A 25,737-nucleotide genomic window follows, 5' to 3' on the forward strand; every position below is an offset into this window, starting at 1 on the left:
TGTTTATTTGAAACAGTATTTTAATTCTGAGTGATAATGTAAATGTACAATATAGATACAATAAGCGTTACCTAATTCTCTTAATTAAATAGGACGGCAATCCGACCGGAGACAATTTAGTAGAGAATCACGGGACCAAATCGTCCAATAGGATAATTTTATTTTTTGAGATTTCTTTTCGATTGGTTAATAATAAAGTCAAAGATTGGCATTGACAAAATTACACATTATAAATAATACGCTATCTCTTTTCTTGCAGTATAATTGTATTTATACATTACACTGCAATACACTTAGCTTTTATCTGGTTCTTCGCGGTTAAATGCACCGTTAACGACAACTTCTCAAGTTAACGATTCAGCATGAAACCAGTTTAAAAAGTAAAGAACAATTGTGTATTTCATAATGTTGTGAATCGAGAATTTAATAAAACTATATTGTTTTCATGTTAAAATACCATGTTACCATCATGTTAAAATATTTCGGAAAAACAGTGTATATTTTGGATTGAATCAACTCAATGGCTTGACTAAACCTCTCACCAATGTACGTGTACCTTTTATATATTTGACATAAACGTTCAAGTAATAGTGGGTTGTTTAGGTTGTATTTTACTAATACATTGAATTATTCATAAAAGTAAAATAAAAATTTCGAATGATTTAATTTCAATAACAATTCTACAATTGTTCAAAATTCAGTAGTACTCGCTCAGATTTCAATTTTCAATCTTCATTTAAGACTCACCTGTTCTACATTATTCATCTCAATTCAATAATTTTAAATTTATAAATTATTACAAAATACAAAAAAGAAAAAAGGTAAACTCAAATCCTTTTGAATATTTTACTTATTTCATTTTAATATAATGTTTTAAAGTTTTAATGTATGCTTTTGTTTTTAAATAAAATTGGACATTTAATTTTTTTATCAAGGCCCATATACATTATTTCATATCAGCCTGTGATCCGTGAACACATTAATTGCCATTGAGTTGACTTAATTTTAATTTTCAGCTCATTTTACACTATGGAAACAGTAAACTGAAACTAAATTGAATTAATAATACGAACCGATTTTTTAATATTTACAGGACAGACAGAGAATACCTATTGTAATTTTTAGATAGTTGTGAAATACACAGATATAGATATATAAATAAAAGAGATATGATTCCTGCTTGGCCATGGGTCAAGCCTGGCTTGTCCTCAACGGTAGCTAGCAGCTACCACGTCATTGTGACTCAATGAGTCAGGGTCTTAATGGTATGTCCTAGTGGAATGTCGTTAATGATCATGTCTAGTTCTGATATTTACATTTCATGTTAACAAACGAACTTGTCCATTGTGTTGTCTATTATATTTAGGCCCTTTTTAACTAATTTTTTAATTGAGTTGAAATTTAGTCAGAATAATTTGATTGAATTCGACTCTGGATGACCAAAGAAATACACCACCAACAATGCCGCGATGTGATACCACATATGTTTGTTTATGTCAAGATAAATTTAAAAGGTGATTCAATATGTTTTCGTGGAGTGGATCGCATTTGTGAGTGAATAGATCTATAAATAATATATAAAAATAACACTAAATAAATCTTTCAAACTTTTCAATAAATTATATTTTCAAGCATTTTAAAATGTATTTTTGTAAAACAAAATAACAGCTAAGCCGCTGATTGTAAATGGACCTTCCCCAATAGACAGTGGCATTGTAAGAATAGGCTCTATGATAATAGCACCATTAGGACTCATAAAGGGTAATAACGATCCAAGTACTTCAAAGGTTTTTTACCTACAAGTTCTGCAAGGTCAACATTCCCCTAGAATTTTTTACTAGGAATCTTTGTATACTTATACCCTATATCTTAAAAGGTACCTTTCCAAAAATAAATTTCCAAAGAATATCTCGAGGACTTTAAAAGTACAAGAATTACATATAAAATATCAATATCATATAAGTAGAGGATAGTAAATATATCGTTTTTATTATAAAGACATACGTCGTAGATTAGTTTTGAAAATATGAAATCGGAATTCGAAGCTGTTGTATATCAGAAATGTATATAAGTATACCATCGGATTTATCCTATATAATATACTCTCAAAATATATTTTAGAGAATGCCCACATTTCTAGCGATTAAAATATATACAGTGATTGACACAAATAAAAGACAGAATAAAAAATATATATATACAATGATTTAATTATATTCTATTCCGTTAACTAAGTACCAATAAGGCGAATATTTTATTGTTACATTTATTATATTGTTCTCATGTAAATGAATCTGTCTTTTTGAGAATAAACTCTTAAACCTGAAATATATATTTCTATATATAAATAATGCCTGTTAAATATATTCGACAATAATTAGCTATATTTAACGCACAACGAAGCGGCCGGAATAGTTAGTTCGTATTAAATATCAATTGATATAATTAATCTAGGTATAATTTCTATTATGACAATGATATCTTGAATCTGATACTTTTGATTTTAAGACTGTTTCTATTGTGCATGTGCCCGCAATGAGTAGATTTAACATTAGTACAAAGTAATATGCAATCTTTTTATACCAACGTCTTAAATAAATATTTTATTGAAAGTGATGTGGCTCTATACAGTGTGTTTATAAACACAAGGTGAGGATCAATGGTCAGTAAAGGGATTAATAGATGCGGGCAGGATCATGATGCCGAATTTGCCGCATTCAATCTCGCATTCATTTCATACGAACAGTTCCAATTGTAATTAAAATTGATAAAATGCATCGATTTAATATGTTAATGATTCCATAATTCATTTTAAAATGAAACAACTTGAACACATTTGCACGTTGGTTTTTTAATAACTATTTTTGTGATTCGTCTGAAACAATTGAAATATTATTCTTTTAACTAGCGACTTCAATTTATTATACCCTGTTCATGTTAGCTTGATCTTTTTGACAGACGGTGATGAGAAACAGCTAGTGATGAGAAACAGAAAATATAACATATATAACAGTCGATGGAACGATGGAATGCGTAATTCAAATTAGAATTAAATATTTTTTTAAACTTATTTTTCTAAAAAGAATTATACCAGCTAAAGATACCCCCAACCAAAAAGACCCCCGTTCGTAACAATAACTCAACAATGACCTTTAATAAGGATTTTTGTTATCGATATTTATTGAATAAGCCTGTTATTCGCGTCTCTACCATCCGACCGATGTAACATTGTACAAGCGTCTAATATTTTCAGTGTTTCTATTTAAATTTTACATTGAAGCAATAATATATAATAGAAAAAGTCTTAAAATTTTCAGATAACGCTTGAATCTTTAGGAACTTTTGTATTATATGTATTTTTATAAATATTTTTACAATTTTTAAAATCATTAAATTAAGAAAATAATATGTTCGTCATTGCAAAGTTATGTCAATCAGAAAAATTTACATCTGCCAAGAAGATCAAGCTATCTTGTACAGGGTTTAACAAAGATAATGCGTGGTGCGCTTGGTAAGAAAATATTAAGTATATTTATTTTATAGCGTTTGTTTTCTTAATTAGTTAATATATGAAGTATTTATATTATATAGTTACACTGTTAGTTACTTTATCTGTGTGTTGCTGTTTCACGGACAAACCACTGATGAAATTATGACGAATAGTATGAAGCAAGTTCGAACCCCAAAGATGGGCATATGCTATATTTTTATGTCTAACACCTGACAACCATTTGCTAAAACACGAACAAAATCGCGGGCGATAACTACTAAGCTATATAAATGTGAGATCAGAGATTGACCTGTCGATTAATTATTAGTACGAAATATCTTTGTTTCTAACAACCAGATGATAATGAAGTACATCACGTTTGAAACATATAGTTAAAGTTACAGTATAAATATATAGGGGATCAATCGTGAGCCTTAATAACTGTTTGTATTTTTGCGATTGTTATTTATTTATTTACCAAAATTTGATTTATTTTAAAATAAGTACATTTATACAAAACTAACAATCAAAATCGCATCGATTTTTATATAATATAAAATAAACTACGGTTAAGAGTTTCGAATAACAAAAATGTAATTAATTAAAACTATGTAGATAAAACTAGAGTCCAAAGTTATATATCATTCTATAATTCATCCAGGCTTAGAATTGAGGCCGGTAAAAAGTATAAAAAGTGAGATCCGAGCTCCGCATTAGCCGAATTGAACGAAAATATTCGGAGTTCCGAAACCCGCACGAAGCCATTAATCGTTTTGATGTCACAGTATGGGACATTTAGTGTGACCCTTTTTAAGCGAACCCGTCCCTAATCACCGAAGGCCGAATGCCGAAAACCAAATCACGGGTGTTCGTACAACGGTTGGTCGATTTCAAATGGCAGATACTAATTGCTATCTGTTCATTGTGAAGAACCTTACGGAAACGAATACGTAATTTACACGATGCGAAAAAAATATCAGTGACAGTTATCTGTCTAGATATTTGTTAAAGAAAAATGTTGATTAACACTGTAAATAAAACGATAATAATGAACTGGCAACATACTATTGATACATTATATTTATTATTTAAATACTTATTATTAAAATAATATATACCTTAGTAAGTCGATGGAAAATTAAATATTGACAGGTGATTTTTTAATTACATAGAAATAAACCAATGATTGCGAAAATCGAAATCAGTATGGTAACGTCAGCAATTTTACTTTTGTTTGTGCAAGCCTGACCTGATTAAAACAGATTTGAAAGGCCAATTCAACCTGTATTCCTTTTGTTTGAATTTGGCTACGTGGAAAATAAAGCTGATTCATTCATTTGATAATTGTTCTGCGCGGGACGCGGGTACAACAGAAATCTTGCTGTAAAAAGGATCCTTAAATTTTGCATTACGCTACCTTCTAATGGTGAAGATTAATTAAGCCATTTGACTGGGATTCAAGTTTTTTTCTTTATCAAATTTATTGACTCGTAAAATAATATTCAATTACGTAGCGGACGAAAGACTTAAATAATTTAACTCATAATATATAACTCATAACAGTAAAAATATTTAATAAAAAAATAATCCAAATATAAAATTTATATTTGGATTATTTTATAATAGAACATTAGAAATGAACAGTGTTAAATTTAATCTGTTATTTATAATCGTACGCTTAATATGAAATTTGCTTAAAGCCTATGCACCTAAACGGCACTATCATATAATAATTAATGTAAAACCTATATCCATAAATTTGATCAGCCAGAACGTTGGAAATAGCGCCAAATAGTCCAAATATTAAAACTTTTCATATAATTCGAATTAGAGTTAAATTAACACCAATTATATTTACTTCTCCCCTTTCTACAACAAGAATTACAGATTAATAAAACGAGTAGTCCATAGGATGCGTAGCGTTTCTCCTCGACCATTTTTTTTTTAATTCGTATTCAGAAATCACTGCGTTCAAAAGTCCGTGATCATTGAAACTTAATCAGTAAAGAAAACATAGAATGATGAATGTTGTTGATATAATTTTAATTGAATGAATCATGTTTATTTTTGTACTGATTTTATTCAGCAAAAGTAATGTTTATTTATAAGTACTTTTGAAATAACATTTAACATTTGTAATTCTTAAGAGCGAAAGATTGTAGTGTTGTGTTGGTCGCTACTTCGCTCTGCCCCAGTATGAACTGTGGACGGCCAGCTATAGTCAAGTTTATTGCAAGCGCAGCTCTGATATTAAAGTGATAACTTAACGTTTGTATTGCAGGTCAGATGCAAGGGTCAGGCTATAGCGAGGTGGAGCCGGAATTTCTCTCCCCGTTGGAAAATATTACCGTCGCGCAAGGGTGGGACGTTCATTTTACATGCACCGTCAACCATCTAGGTGCATATAAGGTATGTATTTCTAAAAACCATAAAAACAATCCAATTTATTGTAATGTTACTCTTCATCTATCATACAATAACAGTACTAGAATGTTCTAGAATATGCGACTTTATGAGAGCCAGTATAATTTTCTATCATTTTCCCAATGAGACATTATTGATATATCGATGAGTATATTTTTGTAGGTGGCCTGGATCAAATCAGACACAAAAACGATCTTAGCAATACACACGCATATGGTAACCCTCAACCCGAGGTTGTCAGTCACACACAATGGCCACAACACTTGGAAGCTGTACATCAGCAACGTGGAACCTAAGGATTCTGGCACTTACATGTGTCAGATAAACACCGACCCAATGAAAAGTCAGGTAATTTTTGTGTATCAATTTTTATTAGAATAATTATTCGTCATTTGATTAACTATAAATATAATTATATTAAAAAATTAAAGAAAGAACTTTGCTATGTACAAAAATATGGAATTATGTTTAATGCCCTTTAAGTGCATTGTAAAATATACAACATAATTAAACACTATGATAAATATATACATAATTACAGAAGTTAAAAAAATGCTAAATATAGTAGAAAAGTTTGTTTTTAGCCAACTTTAAAAAGGAGAATATTAGTTCGGACTTATTTTTCGTAATATTTAAAAACATTATAAAAATGGGATTCTTGATTTCAATTTACTAAATTATTATAATTTAACAAATAATTACTTTTAGAGAGAGGAAAAAAGGTACGGAAGTTCAAAAAATCCTTTGAATAAACGCGAAGTTTCGCGGCAGACCCACTAGTATTATTAAAAATAGTTTTTTTTTATTTAATTTCAATGTATTAAATTTCGATATTTGATAAGGCTTAAAAATTTCTGATTTCGTTCCAGTTTAGAGAACATATAAAGAATTATTGAAGTTGTTTAAATTTTTTTCACATACTATTCCATATTTAGTGTGTTCCCTAAATATTAAATGTAGCTTGGATGGAATCTAATGAAAAAATCCATGTTCAGGCTTGTGTTTGTTTATCCATCTGCTACAGCGATTTTTCCTTTGTAGTTGACAATAAAAGTTCTATCCGAAGGTACCAAAACGTATACAAATTTAGATTACCCAATCACATATTTGAATTTAACTTCCGATATTTTGCGAGTATTAGATACTTAAAAATGTATACATTTGCAGGTAAATCATATGAGGATATGACATATCTATATATTGACAAATAATTAATTAATGCAAATACAAATATCCTTTTCTCGTTTTATTAATGAAAACATTTAAGAAACCTTTTATCTTGGAAATTATTGAGCTCAACTTTTTGGAATATAGCGCTTTACTTGAAAACCCAAAGAAAAATATCTTCGGAAGTCTTAATATTTTCGGAAAACGGATTGGTTCAGAGTTGCTCACCGAGACCGAATTGCAGTTGCCATATTTTTTAACAATATTTCATGCCAAATACTTTTTCGTTTATTATGTATAGCAAAGTTCGATTTCATATTTGAGTATTTTGTTAGATTTGACTGCGTTACATGGTTAGTGGCTATCATAAAGCGGCATATCCCAAGGTTTTGATTCAATTAACGGATTGGCCCAAGACAAAGTTATAGGGACTTCTTAATTCTTTCCGGTCCTGCCGGATTTGACGTTTCACCGGATAATGAATGAGAAGATTACGCATATAATTATGGACTATACAGTGTCGTCAATAATGTGGAATCCTTAAGAGAGGTCGAAATCGACCAGGTTTATTCTATAAAATAAATTCCTTTGAGTTACTGTTAAAAGCATTGTCAACAACAGCAAAGTTTTAACAAGAATTATACAATTTAAAATATCGTATCAGCACAATAACAACGTCTTGAAAAATGAATACATGTATTTAAGATACGATAATATTATATACTTAATATAAATGTAAGTTATTTTAATAAGGCTTTGTTTTATTGATTTGTTGTTGAGTAATATAACATAGTAGTTGGTATCAGGTGATGTTTGTTGCGAGTGTTTTTAAATTTAATTATTTTGCAGTAGACGTATACGCTTTTAGGAATATGGGTTAGTAATTTTAGAATTTCCCAGGGGTAAGTCGAGCTCACGAGCACTTAGGTAATTACTTATAGCTTGGTCAGCGTTCAGGAGGCAGATGTCATTGTTTATCTTAGCTTCTCAGGCTTATGACTATTGGGAATAGATCATATATTATATAGCATTAATAGGGCTCATTGAGCATATCATGTTATCAGTTAACGTTAGCATGGTATCATCAGTAAAGGACCCGTTTTGCTAAATTTAAATTTGATGAGTAATTCTGCCTTATTAAGAAGACGTTACGTGATTTTTTATTTTGCAAAATGAGTTTTTAACTTTAAAAAAATATAACGAATTATATCTTTTCGTTTCTCTCATATTATACTGAGCAAGCATATTCTAGGCAAGGCAAGGCGATCTATTCCAATCTTTATACGGCGGATTTCCGTAAAAGAAATACTAGAAAAAAGATATTGCATTTTACTGAGAAGGCTTTTTATTTTAAAAGCAAATGCGTAATGTAATTGAGTAACATCGTGTCCACGCCTATAATGTTTCAATTTAATATACCGTTGTTTTAAATATGTCATGTTACTTTGCTAATATATTTTTAAATTTAATAATTTAAGTTAATTACCATGATATGTTTCTTAATTCGAGATTCGGACTATTTATTTATGAAATATCAATTTTTCTAAATGTTGCGTGAACTATTATCTTAAATCTTGACCGAATTTCGGGCACGGCTTCCAACCCAAAGTAAATATGCAATATAATATATGAGTACAAGTATGTTCGCAAACACATTATATTCCTTATCAGTCGTAATTTGTTGGGATGACAATCAGACATGACTAGGGATAGATACCAGGTTAGCATTGTGTGCTTTCCGAGAAACGGATGTAACATTGACAACTTTCTTTCTCCGAGTTGCGAAGGTGAATTTCCTATCAGAATATCTTAATCAAATATTTTTAAACAGATTTTTGACAATCAATAAGTAAGTATAATGCGTCTATATTGCATGCCAAATTAGGATATTAAATCGAAATTCGAATCTCTGGATCAGTAACCATGTATTATTTTACAGCGATTTTCATAACTTATAATAAAATAATGCATAGTACTTATATTCATTTTCAGATCATTGAATTTCGAAGTATTGTAGCTAATATTAAAATTTATGCAAACCATTTCAATCGACAGCTTGCTTTTGAGTGCCGAATCTCGATTAAATCGCATTATGAACGTTTCTCGTTGACTTTTAATTATCGCTGAATCAATTTATATTAATTTATAAAATAATAAGGTTTTAACTCTGTAATAAATATAAATGGTACCGTTTCCACTGTAAAAATAAGTAATTTTCTGTATATTGTGATTATTAGGGATAATTTCACTTGATGGTAGGGCTTTGTGCAAGTCGGCTGGGTAGATACCACCCACTCATCAGATATTCTACCGCCAAACAGCAGTACTCAGTATTGTTGTGTTTCGGTTTGAGTGAGTCAGTGTAACTACAGGCACAAGGGAAATAACATCGTACCAAGGTTGGTGGCGCAATGGTGATTTAAGGAATGGTTAATATTTCTTACAGCGCCATTGTCTATGGGCGGTGGTGACTACTTACCATCTTATAAAATCATTAAAAAAGTGTTTTATTAATAAATATATATATATCTCATAAATATACATTTAATTAAAACATTTAAAACTTTAATATGAAAAAGAGTAATAAGTTAGAGAACTTACTTGTCGGAATTTCACATTATAATCTACATTCAGAATTGAGGGTAGCTTGACATTCGTAACCTTGTAAATAACGATACAAAAGTTCTCGTGAGAGCCTTCTTTAACAAAGCATATTCAGATTTGATTTAATTTATTGATCAACACGTAATTACTCTGTTTGTATGTTCCTTGTTCGCTAGTGAATATTAAAATATAATATTTTTAGCCGACTTATCCACAATCTTTAGCTGATGCATTTACAACTGAGTGTTGTATGTTTTTTCTTTCATACGCGTCACTTAAGGATAGGAAAATGACATGCGTCAGATGACATTCTGCCACATGACTAAGTAGCTATCAGCATGTTAGTATTTTTTTAGATACTTACAGAATGTTATTTTTTTTAAATGTATTAATAAAAGTATCTTAATTGTAATAAGTTTTACCCCTGACATGATCGATTACTACGAATTCCAATATAATTTGATAAGTCGTTTATGATTGATTGATACAAACACAAATACTTTCGCGCTTATAATTTTAGGGAGATTGCCAGAAGTTTCATTAAGTAATTATGTTAATAAATTAAACAGTGAAATTATGAATAACATTTATTTTAAAATAAATATTTGAATTGAAAATTTTTATTTCATACGCATTACATATTTAATAGATTTATTTGAATGTAATTTACAAATAATTTATCGAATTGTCTCGAAATTATGACACGAATCGAAAGGTAATCGATGCCGATTTCGTTGCCGATGCCGTTCAGTTGTTAATACTATTCTACTAATTATTATTATTTTACTAAGACAACGATCCAGTTAACGCTCGGTCGAAGTTAGATCGGAATATAATCGGGATCGTATAATAGCCGATATGAATTAGTAGAAATTACCCCTTAAATACGATTAAGAGTAGGTAAATTTTTGTGAGCAATAGTCGAAGTTGAATCGAAATAGAATCGGGAAATTGTCAAACCTGGTTATAAGTTAGAAGAATTGCCCTCTGACCTTACTCATTGGATTACACAACGTTGTTATGCCTCATATGTACTTTCTACCGGAAGTTTTATAATAAAATAAAGTAGTACATTACTACATAATAAATAAACGGCTACTCTACTTACGACTACTAACTAAATCTACGAGTCGGTTGTGACTTTTGTAAGACTGCGGAGTTTATAAAGTTCATGCAAACAATCGTACATGTGCGAGGCTCGCTCGGTCGGGCCATCGAATTTGAGAATCGGATCACAAATCTAACGTGTGGGGCCAACCTTAAATATACAAACACGTTTTTCGCAACGTTTTAATCCGTATTAACATTATGCATGCGAAAATGTGTTTCACGGTTTCACGCAACAACAGATCAAAGTAATCTATCCATCAAAATATTTTATTAGCCGGAGAGTGAGTGTGGTTACTAAACTTTGACTATAATTAAATATATAATAAAACTACACCATCAAAAAATAATAATCTTATCGGCGGTTCGTATAATTATTATTGCTTGTTATGTGTTATATTATAATTTATTTATTATTTTTATATTATTACTGGTTTCGGTTGCTTCAAAGCAACTTAACTTTAATATACAGTTAGATGTACAGGTTTGTATTTCACAGATATGTGAGGTGGACACTTATTAGGTTATTTACCTTTGTGGGTAAGGTTGACAGTGCTAGTGACGGGGTGTGGAATGTCGTCAAGGAATGCAAGCGTTCGCAAAGGTTGGAATGTGGCCACGACATCTTCATGCGAAACAAACTTTCCAAATGTTCACTGCTCTTGTAATGTCGTCGTTTGTAGTTCGTGTGGGGCGTGTTTGTTTTACCGAGTTACTAAAAATCGTAGAACTACCATGATTATTTATATATTCAAATCGAATAGCTTGCTAGTTGATATTTCTTTCTACCTTATATTGTAAAGCTTCTTTATTTATGGTATTTGTTTTTAAACTTATGTTTTTAACATTGTAGTTTATTTAAAAGTGCATTCCTTTTTAAATATTTCACATTTTAACATATTTAATATAAGTCGATCCAGGCCATACTTACTATTCAGAATACGCTGCTCCGAGCGAAATTCTTTACTCTTCTCCTTTTAAAAGCCAACTTTTTATCCGCGTGAATATAGAGCATTTTTTATTTAAAATATGGTTGCGTATCTATGCCTTATAATGTGTATGTATTGACTGAACCCCGAGAGACAGATTGCTCATCTCTCTCGCCCACACTGTATTTGCTTAGGTTCCGTACAAAAACGCAACATAAAAAGGTTTTTTTTTATATTTGAACAGCGAGGGATATAACATTTGTTAAGTGTAAAAGTAAATTTGTGAGAACCCGCACAATTACACAAATATTTTCAAAGTAAAAAGATGTTAGATGGAACACTTAAGTATGCGAACATTGTTTTTCTCTTTATATTTTTCCAGCTTACGTATTTGCTAACTTTACATGGGAGCGGTCAGGACTTTTTAAGTGAAAGAGCACAATTAACATTCCTTCCACACAAGTAGAAATTGTTTGCAGAATTTTTCTCTTTGCTAGTAAGCGAACCAAATATAAATGCCTGAGCGTTAGCTTTTGTTTGTATATTTTTTTTATTTGATTGGTTGTAATAAACAGAGAGAAAGAAGTTATAGGCATATTAAATACAAGCAGTATACAGTTTAATTAAAAATCTGGGATAAACAATTCTAATTACACAATACGATATGTACAACAATTCGAATTAACGTAAGCGTTGTAAAAATACATCCCTTAATTTGTTTATATTTGTTAAACATAATAAAAAAATATTATTATTAATACCAAGTTATTTTATACCAGTAAAATGTAGCTTAGTTGCAAAGAATCGAAAAAAAAACCTCAATGGTTTTCTAGTCGAATTCATTCTATATACGAGTATGTTGAATGTGTATTATATTTATTCCGTATCGTTTTTATTAGTAACATGTACCGATGCGAGGCTGGGTCAGCTCGATACATAAATGCACAGAAATATATTGACTGTTGTTATAGTAATTTTGATATAATATGAAGAAAGCGTTTCATTATCATTCATTCAACATTGGTGAATGATACATTTACATGGGTATCTCGAACCGCGTTCGGACCTAACACAATTCCTTTGTTTGTATCGCACAGGCTTAGTCCTCCAAATCATACTAAGAAATGAGTTCTATATTTATTTCAAATCAAATTGTACAGCTATACTTAACTATATAATATAATAAACGGAACCCACAGACTTTGTCCTGTTTTAGCAATGAATATTGAATTCGAATTGGGATAAATGATTATTAAATAAATAAAAGTAGTTCGATAAAGATACGCAAGTTTTCTGACTGTTTCCAATAAAAATTAAGAAAGATGCACAAAAAGAATAAAATTATAATTCTTTCCTATTCTATAAAATATTCGAAAACTAGGAAAAATGGTGAATGAAATCGGTAAAGTCGTTCTCAAGTTATTGCATGACCAAGAGAAATAGGAATTCATTTTTATGTTATGTATAGATGTCGCGTTTATTTATCTACGACGCTGAATTGATGTTGTTTATTCGACATCGTCATAAGTGGTGGCTTTGGGCGAGCATTCTGGTAAGTACCACCCAAACCTCACATTATACTCAAAGGCCGGCAACGCACCTGCAAGCCCCCCGGTGTTGCAGATTTCCATGGGTGGCGGTAGTAACTATCACATTAAAAAAATAATTGTATTATTGTAATATGTACTTAGTATTGTTGTCTTGAGGTACACGGGACATAACATCTAAGTTTCCAATAGTAGTATAGTAACCATGGTATTGTTACTTTACAGCGATAATGTCTATGGGCGATGGTGAATACTTAACATGAGGTCACTCATTTGGCCGTCCACTTACCTCTCTAATTAATAAAAACAATGTTTGTATAAGTTTTATAAGCCTTCTCAAAGGGAGAAGCTTCGCTGCTAACAATTCGCGGCAATTATCGACTAAGTACTTGGAACGCTTGCGCATACTACTATACCTATTACTACATACTATTCCATGAAAGTGTTTACCGAAACATTCGTGTCCGGTAAGCAACGGCCATCCTTTGGTAAACCAAGCGCCGAATAATTCGAAAATGCCCAGTTTCATGTAATTCTGGGTATTTCGTAACATTCAAAGTTCCAAACATTTCGCTGATATGGACTGAAACTGATTGATTACTGAAAAATATAAATTGTTTGACGTACAAAGTAAAACGCCAATCGACTGTAACTTCAATGTCTTCCACACCCACTATACGTTGCATAATATAACTGTCGAGTTACTTTACCTAAGCGTTCCTTTAATGAAAGCATTGTCGATCACTTAAGTATTGTTTATGTCCTCAAATTGTTTGCGTATAAGAGTCTTAATATACTAGATAATATTGCAAAGAGGTCATGTGGTCCTAGCGAGGGCAATCAAATAAATATTGACCTACAAATTGTTTTTGTGGCATTGATAGCGAACCCTGTTGACAGGGTCGTGATAGATGACCTTTTTTAACCCTTTTTCTCGTTTCATTGAACCGATGGTACGCATTGTTCAAATGTCGATATATCAAATTTTTCACATTGCAAAAAGATTGTGAAAAGTTTCGTGATACTCGATTTAGAATTAAATTTATATTTTTAATATATATTTACATGAATAATTTTATACTTTCATATTTATCTTTCGTAACTTGAGTGTTCTTGACGATATGTTTATAAGCACATTTACTTCTGAATATGTCGCAAGATTCAATACATTGACTTGTTTAATATTAAGCGTTTCTCACTTAGTTGATGTGCATTCTAATTTACTATATATAGTATATAATATGTATGTAGTATATATATGTAGTATATAATACTCCTTGTACCGTCAATTATATAGGCGTTAAAAAACTGAGGAGTAAGAATATCAGTAGTTCTACTTATCAAATTATGTAAATTTTCAAATATTTACAATACAATTGATATGCCTAGTACTCCAATGAACGAGTACGAACTTAAAACGAGTATATTGTATTATGTTTGCCAAAATTTCACCTAAAAGCTGAAATATATATACAAAAAAAATATTGTTCAATTTATATATTTAATAAAATAAATTATATCAGTATTTGGGGATCCAAGGTACCTAGATACCTTTTTATATCTTGAACAATTAAATATATTTTTATTTAAATATAGTCATGAGCACAGTTATTTTAAATGTTGCTCATTATATTTACTTGTGCCTCTGTTTATATTTCTGTTCATGAGAAGTTCAACTCTAATTTGAATAGTCTTTATTTGCGCTAATAACACTAAGCTCTCGTGTACGCTACATGGGATGTTATTTTAATATCATAATTTTTTTAAATGCTTTTATTAGAGTATATATATAAGTATACAAGTACAAAGCCGTATTCAGTAATTAAGTTTACGAAAAAGAAATGTTAATTTCGCTTGATGAATTGTAGTAAAATGTTAGGAAAATAAAAGGATTTTCAATAAAACAAAAACTTCAATATAAATGCTTGCAAAGTTACTTGTATGTTGTGAATATAAGGGTCAAATATTGATACGTAAACTATTTTCATTAGTAAAAAACTCAATTGAAATAATGTCGATGAAATCAAGCGTTAAAATTTTATTAATATAATAAATTAATTGATTTTACGCGAATTAAACATTCTCATTTAATTTTCATTGTTGTAAAAATATTTAAAAATTTCAAGTTGGTATTTTATAAAATACTGCGTTCAAGAACAATTTTAAAAGGTTAATAATAATAAACCTTTAAAAATAAAAGCCGTTTAATACATACATATATCGAATTTATTCGTTTTATTTCAAATTATAGTAAGGAACATGTAGTTAAACTTGAACTGAAATTATAATATATCTTTTCTTTTTATTACATTTCTATCGATTTTTTGTGTGTGTGATTACTTAGTAAAATTTATGCCGTTTCATATGAATCTGAATTTCAATTCACAATTCAAAATTTAATTCACGAAATAACTGCGATGTTGCTTACGTATGTTTCAAAATATCTTCCAAGAACTTATTCACGGTATTTTTATACCTTTTAGAACAGGAATATATAGTCACAAAAATGTATGTCCTTTTATGTAACAAAATATCAACCATCAAACAGATATTGATAATCTATCAGAACTTAATTATACCAACTTTGACTAAGAATCAATTTTAAAGATAAATATTTTATACAGAAACTTACATAAAAGCGTGTTATTATAACTGAAAATCAATAGAAGCAAGTCTATAAGTATATTAAAACTGTATTGACTTGGAGGCTACTTGGCTTGGAACGCCGTGGAATTTAATGTAAGCAGTTACTTAGGTTTATAGAAGAACGTTCGCGGGAGCACGTCTGTATACTGTAGGGATATGTTTAAATAAGCCTTTAGCCGGCTGTTAGCGCTGAAGGGTATTTTCAATATGGGTAATTTCGCCTGGAACACAAATACTTTAGCAGCTTTATTGCATACTCGAGGATTAACCCGGTATGAGCGTTGAAAAACGAGTAGAGCTCTGGTTACGTATAAAATTCTGGCATTTTATCTTAATTACTTCGAAATCTTCGTGTGAGAAAATACCCTACCCTTATGTTGTCCATCGTCGCGTAACTTTATGTTAGGATTACTTTTATGACCGGGATTAAAGTCCGTTTGCGAATGTTTACGGCTTAAATCGGAGCCGATCTGGGCGATAGATGCTAAATTTAATATGATTAGGATTTATTTTATTTTTAAGTACTCGTCATAAAGAATTAATTACACTGTTAAGATAACATTTATTTACTTAATTTAGTAATTAACGTAAAATTACTGAAATTATTATTGAAATGGTTGATGTAATAATACTTGTTTAAATTTTATTTAGAGTCCTCTCAAACAGAGGAAACTTCAAAGTTAATATAGAGAATGTTATGCGAAGCTTGTAAGCAGCAAATTAATTTATCCACAAAGTGAGCCGTAGGTACGTATATCTGAATAGCTACGACCTGAGAGGAATCCCCGCTAAAGATGCTCGATCTTGGCACCGTTAACACATTCTTCGACACATAGTTGCTACGCTGTCACAACTAACGTCGTACGAAACATTTAGTTGCAACCCAAGGAATTTATCAGTCTAAGGAATCCACCTTGTGAAATGTAAACTCCAAACCGCGGTTATTACACAATTATTCGGCCTTAATATAATAACACAAAGCCAAACAATGCGGCCAAAATTCTACCACTTCTAAAATATAGGAGCTCAGCTTCCTATATGGGATTTACGATGTTCATAGGATTATCTTTAAGCTCGTACTGAATTATCTTATAATTTACTTTGTCGTCCGTTAAACCAACTCGATTTTAGTATCGTGATGTAAACTTCTATGTATATGTTAGATAACTACTATAACCTCAATAATTCACTTTTAAATTATATTTAAATAAGATTATTAATTCTTAAATGTCTCTTAGAATATTATTTTACTCAATATTGGTATTTAAAATAAAGAATAGTAAGCTAAGTACAATGCAATGTCGATTATAATATCGACTTGGTGGTAAGGCTTTGTGCAAGCCCGTCTGGGTAGGTGTGGTACCACTCATCAGATATTCTACCGCCAAATAACAGTACTCTGTATTGTTGTGTTCCGGTTAGAAGTGTGAGTGAGCCAGTGTAATCACAGGCACAAGAGACATAACATCTTAGTTCCCGAAGTTGGTGGCGCATAGGTGATGTAAGGAATGGTTAATATTTCTTACAGCGCCTTTGTCTATGGGCGGTGGTGACCACTTACCATCAGGTGGCCCATATGCTCGTCCGCCAACCAATGCCATAAAAAAAATAAAAAAATATCTGCAGCAGAGATATTGGCGGGCCGAGGCGGGCGGATCAACAAGTGAATTATTTCTTAGCCGAAAAATCGAGACGCATTAGTCAGCATTCTTTTGTTATGCCACAGGTGCGCGTCGTAACGTGTTTCCTTTTTCCTAAGGGTTAGCCACTTTTGAATGTAGTATGAGACGGCATGAGACGTCCGCTTCGAAGCTTTTATGTAAAAATCTATCAAAAGATCCGACATACGCATATTTTTCATAAAAGGGATTTCATTAAACGAAGAAAGTGACATGGACCTATTATGATATTACGATATGTGTGACATTGGATATGGAAATAAAGTACTCGAGAATATTTCCTAAGTGCTAATCAAAATCTGTTTAGGGTTTTTCATGTAAGCTAGATAAATTAGACCATTTTGTAGATGTTTTGTATCTTTCATGATAATTGACATAAAAGGTCATCACCGTATTTTATTTTTATTTTTATACAGTGTAATAATTATGAATACATACATTATTAACAATAATTGGTTTTTTTAATTGATGATTTTTATTTACATTAATATAGAAATAAAGTAAATGAAAAATATTCAACAGACGATGTGAACGTCTTGTTTCTTTGATTCCTCAGGTTTTATTGTAGTGATTTTATGAGGCTTACTTACATGTACTAAAAATCCTTTGTCTCGATTGAGTATCAATAAACAGCTAAAATAATTGAGTCGATAAATCTGAAATTTGGAACATATGTTTATTTTATATCGATAAAATGTGCTATGGAATGATTTTTGGAAATTTCAAATTTAAGGGAAACGAAATGAGTAACTTTGTAGGAACTTTGCCCGTACAAAGTCAGGACGAGAAGCTAGTCGTTACTATATATTTCATAGTTTTTTTTGCATCAATGCAACTTAAGTTAAGCTGAAGTAAATATAACTGAAAACGTAATTACTTCGGGTCTTCCGAACATAAATAGGTCGATGAAGGCAAAAAACGTAATAAACAGTCGGCGGTCGTCCATCATAGCATATGTCAGCTGCTCACTCCCAAATAATTGGTACAGCGTAACTTGGCTAAGCGTATTATAGATAAAATGCACCCTATTTCCTTTAACAAAATGGTCATTTTACATTATGACATTTTGGACGTCAGACGCTGTCGTTGCTTTTGACTAAAATTGACGCTATTTTGTTCTGCCAGATGGCCTATTGATATTAATAGACAGTTTAGATAATGGTTAGAAGTTTAACATAATAATTTATTTTTTTCAGTTATGAGACGCTTATATATTAACTATGCAATTGAATTTGAATTACTGCGCCAATATTTCAGTTAGGTTTCAAGGTCTCAATGACTATAGATTTTTATTAATTTGAATATTTTTTGCTCGTGGTGACCAACGTCAAGATACCCTTTATCAATAATATATTTGAGTCATATTACCTGTTATTTAGTTGTTTTCGGTTTTCTATTTTAAAATATTTTGGAGTACATATCACATAAATTTACTTCTAAGAATGCCTCAAAAAAATTTAAAACCTTAAATTATAAGACCATATAAAATTCATACATATCCCACAACCCTTCTTGGGACTTAATATTCGTAAAATTAGGCGACTACTAATGTTTATTTGGTGATGGCAACATTCTCGAAAAATATCAAGCGTCAACTTTTAGTTACGAAATTAATTTATCGTTAACGCTTTCGACATCACATTTTCATTACCGTTCTTAAAACATACCTATTTGCAACTTACCAAAATAAATAAACTCACAGAATTTTATCATCTGTGCTCTAAAAAAGGCGACTATAGTATTTGTAAAAAACATCACTTTGTGGGAATAGTTTTTATGTTTGATCAGCCAAAAATAATAATAATATTTTTCCTAGAATTTATAGTTCCAATTAGGATTTATTATATATAGGTTATTGTGTTTAATTTGATAGTCCATAAGTAAGTGTAATGCTTCTTTAATAAATAAATAAAGGAATTTGATTTTTTATACAAAAGCGTCACTCTAAGGAGTCGGAAGTAAAATTTGTTTTAAAAATATAACAATATAAATAATAAGTACGTTTTAATGGACAGGATGGCCTGAGAAAGTTTTTATAGCTTAGAAACTTGCTTATGTTTGAGAAAAAACTGTCATGTGTATTTTGACTAACGGATTTACATTGAAGAAATGTTGAGGAATATGTTCTAACCTTTTAGCTTAGCAGTAAAGCAAACCATTGCGCAGCATTGAGAATTCTACGTGCTGTTGTTTTACTGCTGTTACTGTACATGCTCAATTAATATACAATTTTAATTTTGGTATATAAAAATATGAAAATAGCTTAAGATGTTTTCCTTTTGTTTCCCACTCTCGATGTGGTAGACGTTAACATGTTTTGTTAAAATGAAACTTTGCTAGCTATTCTGGACGTAAATCTCAGATCCACCCGCTTCGCAGACTCTCAACATTTGCATAATTCATGTGACTCAAGCTGTCTCGAGATATAAAAATTTACACTGCAGTGAAAACGAATGCCACTTATCATGTGTTCCGTCGGCAGAGTTAAATATCACGTAAGGTGTTGTGTCAGTTAAGAGATAACTTAAATTTCATTTACTTTAGTTATTTTTATCACGACTGTCTGTATATTATTTTGCTCATAGCATTAAAATATATTTTAGTATTTGTTGTTAGATTTTGGTTGGTAATACCTTGTTTTTTAATTTACCACATATTTGAAGTTTTAATATGGCGATAAGTTTGTTTGATTAAATGCAATTAGGTAAGGTTAGGAAAGCGAATGGTAAAAAATATGGTCATAAAGTGTTCAGAACTCTGTACCTATTCTTAATTATAAAGAGAGCCCTTGCGTTGTCAGACATTAATAGCCGTTATTTTTTACTTTAAGACCCGTCCACTATCTAAATAGAAAAACAAGAGTATAATTAAAATTAAACCTTAGTGAGAAAACTAGCTATTGCTTCTTTTTTCACAAGGTTTTTTATACAATTCATACCAAAGAGAGACGTTAGCCTTTTTATATACAATGAGTTTGAAAAGTTTTATATTAAAACTCTTTTATTTAATAAATTTTAAACGTTTCTCGTTGAACTTGCGGCTACAACTTTTCGCTTTTAAAACCGGCTTGTTAAGGGAAAAGGAACTTGTGTAAAAAGAGGAGTAAGCGTTACTAAAATTTAGAGTAGCCACGAAGTTGTGAACGAAGAGTCGAGTATGAAATGTTGCTAAAATATAACTTTAGCATATTTGGGAAAGGAATGTGACCCATTCAGTCGTGCTCGCTTGCGCCGCGCTCGCTAGGAATTTTGTCAAAGTACGTCCAGCGACAAATATTCTGTGATTTTCTACAAGATGACAGGAATCGGACAATGTTTTGTTATTTTATGAATTATTTATATTCAAAATATATATTCTTCGATAAATTAATTCATCATTATTTGTAAAAATCACCAGTTCCATAATGTGAAATGAATAGGCACATATTAATTTTCAACTAGAATGAAGGAGGTTTTTTAGTAAGAAGGTGTGCGCGCACCTTCACTGCCCTCATTCTAATTGTCTAATAGCATAGCAATATTAGAAAAGGACTAGACTGAGCCCACTTTAGTGCTTTAAATATACTAATCATTGCCAAATGTCCTAACTCCGGATATTTACGGAGAATTTCATGTAAGAGACACCCACTATCTTCCTATAGGCTTTAAATTCCTGACCTCATTATTTGAAGCTTGCTACTAAATCAACGAGACAGTTATAATTAATGAAGTTTTTGGGAAGTATATTTAATTTAATGTAGTAGTAATTGTACGTTATCGTATAAACAGATCTATTAATATACAAGATTATAATGTGTATATAGACGGAGATATACATTGTTAAACATCACAGCCTGTGAATATCTCAATACTAGGCGAAGAGACGTCTCGATGAAAAGGTTTCGAGCACATTATATTATTCTTCTGCAAAGTTTGTAGTATATATACGAGTACATGTGGCAGAATTTTGTCCGACATATGTAAGTTTTCTAACTGTATTTTCTTTTACCGCTAATCACGAAATGATATATAAAGAAAACTTAAACACAATTATGAAATCTTGACAGTCTTAGTTAAATCAAATCAAATGTTTTAAGAACTGAATGATTAAAAGTCATTTTCTTTATGTTTAAAAGTAAATTTAAATTCATTATCATAGTTCAATACATTGCTCGAGTAAAATATTAGTAATACATTTAAAGGAATCGGATCATATGAATATTTCAAAAATTCGATTATCCAATTTTTACTCGTTTTCGAAACGATACAGTTATATTGAATAAGTATAGGTAAGTGTTCACATACTTCCTTATGTTATTGTATATTGTAGAGAGCAGATTCGATTTGGTTGACGAAATTCGATCACGTAGAAAGCGGAGGAAAATATATCGAGAAACAAAACTAGCCGATACAGATATTTCCTTAGAGCTGCTCTAATACACTTTATTTAGGATTTTAATCCTTATGTTTTATGTAATAGGAACTAAATAAGTTCAATAAGCAGACACTCGAGTACCTGATCTTGATAAATCTTTAAAGCGCGCTGTCACTCCAACCTTCATTGGAATTTTGTCAAAGTCTCTTCAGTGCGTGCTTGCCAAAGGAACGATACGTCTTCATGCAACATTTACGGGCGTGTGGCTGAACATCATTAGTCTGGATTCATATTGGTATTTTATTTAAAAACGTTTTAAGGGTTGCCATACGATAGCATTAAAAATACATGGAGATTTATGATAAATTATTTTTCGAGTTGGTAATGCTATATTTAATGCACATGAAGTAAACAATAAAATAGGTATGGCCGATATGGCTTAGTGCTAAAACAGGCAAATCTTAATGAAAAATTTCGGATGCAAGTCCAAGAAAATTTTTATGTGCTTAATTTGTATTTATAATTTCGTGCTCTGTGGTGAAGGAGAACCCGCATTGGATCAGAGTGGTGGAATTAGGTCCTAAAAACCTTCTCAAGAGTAAAAGAGACAATAGTTTAGCAAAGAGCAATTTACAGGATGTTATTATTTAAATAAACATTTTTTTTATATGTAGATATAACAATGTTTTCTAATATTGAAATATTTCCTTTAAATGAATAATAAGCTAAATATTTTTATTAACAGGATGTACATAGTTGGTAATAGTGAAGTTACAATTTAACCCGATTTGCACCGTCAGATGTCTGCCATAACTGTTATCTGAGTTCGCGTCGGAATGAACTTTGTAACTCAATATAGTTTAATACAATCTATAATAATCTTGTTCCATTTATAACAACATAATGTTAGTAGGAAACTAGTTTCGAATGCAATGCCTGTTTCGTCCCTGGAGACGGCATTAAACTCTAACTTAGATTCTTGTTAACCCACGTGACACCGTATTGACCTTATTTATACTAGCCTTATTTTTGATTACAATGGCTATGTCAAAGAACATTTTGTTTTTTTAAACAAAACTAGTCATTGCTTAGTTTTTTTTTAATATGATCTTTTATATTTTAATTGTGTTATCTGTTTTCTGTTGTTTGTTAATTAATCTGAGCATATTTATTACATACATAGTAGTAACATTACACGATATATACCCGTTATTTATTTGACGTACATATTGTTGTACCGCCGTCAGCTTATTTAAAACATAATATTAATGTGTCTAATTTGAGAAGGCATTCTAACATGAGGACAGACAGTAACTTCGTATTTGATTTAATACGCTCGTATTATAAGATGACATATTTGTAGTCTATAATTTGGTTTAATAAGTATTTTAATAAAAAAAATATGATTTGGAATGTTTCCAGTTAAAAGAAAGTAGTGTTGTATTTTTTTAATATTTTTAAGAATTATATTATTTTATTGTCATACATAAGGTATAATACTGTGTGCTATAATAGTTTCATGGTTAATTTCACAATACAATTAGATTTTAAAGCTCGATAATAATTTTCCATATTTACTCAAATTATTTTTATTGCGTTGTTGTTTTAGACGGGTCATCTCTCGGTAGTTATACCACCAGACATAGCAGATGACGACCGTTCTGAGGCAGGTGCACCTGAAGGCGGTTCCGTGGAACTTCGATGTACTGCGACTGGAGTACCGGAGCCGACAGCCTCATGGAAGAGAACTGAAGGACGCAACATTGTGTTCCGGGATGATAACGGCAAAGAAATAAAAGGTGAATATTATATTATTTTAATTATTAACACTGTTCAAAAGATACTGCCTTTAACCGTTAAGATTTCCACAAAAATATATATATATATATAATCACCATCATAAGGAAAAACGTGCATACATAAAAACGTCATAAAACCAATCTTTGGGAGCGTAAAGTAAAAGGTACACGGCTAAAAGTAACAACCTGTACACTTTAGGTCAAAAACCTCCTCTCCTCCTTTTTTATAACAATATTATTCAAAGCAAAACACCAACTTGAATGAAGTATACAAAAGCGGAATTATCCCAATGAATCCTTTTTCTGCTTAACCTTCGTATCTTGAAGGTTAGTAAGGTATGTCTTGTACGAACTAATGATTAAATATACACGAGTATATCTAAGAAAATGTTCAATGAACCGAAGTTAATTCTGTAACAAATTGTTTTTCTGTTAATTTGCTTTTTTACTTTCATGAAAGTAGACGTATTTAGCAATTAAGTTAAACGAGAGCACCGGCTCTTCAAGTCTATGGAGATTCGATAATGTATTTTTGAAATTACCTATTTGACCCGATTACATAACATACATATATAATTGTATTTAACTAACATGACTGTATTTTTAGACGTTGAAAAAGAGTAACTACTGAGATTCTTGCCGGTTCTTCTCGGTAGCTTTGCTTGAAATAGTCTGTGTACTTAAATAAAGTATATTATTTTGATTTGATTTTATTTTATTTGATTCATTTTCATAATATGTTATCAATATTCAATTTATATAAGAAAAAAATACGTTTCAATTATGCGAGACACGATTTTCTAAATCATATCACTTTCCTGCTATCGAACGTGACAGTAATTGAAAACGACAAGTCATTAATTTTCTCTTTCAACTTATGTACGTCTAAACATTTGTAACAAACGCAAATTCATATTAAAGTGGAAATAAAGAACGTCAATTTCTCTTCGATTCGATTCATATCGAGGGATTCTATTAAGTGGTAAAAAAGAAACAAGACTAATTTTGCATTCAAAGGATGCCCGGAGCGGGAGCAGGTGCTCGCGGTTAAAACATTGGAGTTTTATAGGATTTATTAAGATATCGCCTTAAGATATTGGAGAGAACACTCGAAATGTGAAATAAACGTACATTAACCTTGAGAAATATTTGAATAATGTCAAAGTTAAATTTATGTCTTGTTCGTAATGGAGTATTTTAGGCGTAGCCTGAAATTTACATATTTTACGCCGTCATGTCACTTTTTATATTTAATTTATATGCCATTTTTTTAATTTAATGGTTCGAGTTTCCATTGACTTTTTGATTGGCATTCATTTCCTTAAAAAAGAGCCTTCTCAAAGAACTCAATTACAGTTTAAACAAAGTGATGTAACAATCGGGGTTTCGGTCAGGAAATTAAATGGACGGCTAAGTGAAAATCGGCCTGACGAAGTTGTTATCTTTTATAGTTGTAATGGCGTTACCCAGTGAGAATAAGAGGTGAAAAGACAAGAGTTTGAAGTGATTACGGGGACGGTTATATGAGCATACACGCGCACTTGTTTTAATAGCTTTTATTTATACATTTTAATTTATGCTCTAATGCACAACCTTAAGGTGTAAATTTGGTTGGGATGCTGGATGTATTTAAAACCTTTTCAGGCGGCTGTTTTACGAATTTGACCCGTTTTATTTAAGCCATTAAGCGTAAACAAAAGACTCGCGGTCGTGGGTAAACAGAGGGTGAATGTAATAGTTACGGAGTGGAGGGAACGTTGCCTTAGTATTAATTGGACATGTTATACACGCTTCAACAAATAAGGATTGCTGTTAGGGCAGTTGGTTTCCTCTTCTATTTTATTCTATAATCGTTGCAATTAACTAGAAATATGACACTATTGATTAACTTAACCTTTTTAATTATATATGAACATTATACATTAGAATATTTTTTCCTATTAAATATTAGATATAATTTAGGATATTAATACATATATGATATTTGATGCC

General features: G+C 30.8%; 1 protein-coding gene across 2 annotated transcripts in view; it reads left to right on the top strand.

The window, feature by feature from the left end:
* LOC125067226 (lachesin-like) overlaps positions 1-25,737 on the top strand; it is a 78,455-nt gene that overhangs the window by 39,331 nt on the left and 13,387 nt on the right. For both annotated transcript variants that reach the window (XM_047675694.1, XM_047675695.1), the window contains 3 exons: positions 5,772-5,899; positions 6,077-6,262; positions 23,556-23,745. In XM_047675694.1, the coding sequence (XP_047531650.1) occupies positions 5,772-5,899; positions 6,077-6,262; positions 23,556-23,745 (504 nt within the window). The remainder of the gene's footprint in view (positions 1-5,771; positions 5,900-6,076; positions 6,263-23,555; positions 23,746-25,737) is intronic.

This window comes from Vanessa atalanta, chromosome 11 (genome assembly GCF_905147765.1).
Source record: "Vanessa atalanta chromosome 11, ilVanAtal1.2, whole genome shotgun sequence".
Taxonomy (NCBI): domain Eukaryota; kingdom Metazoa; phylum Arthropoda; class Insecta; order Lepidoptera; family Nymphalidae; genus Vanessa; species Vanessa atalanta.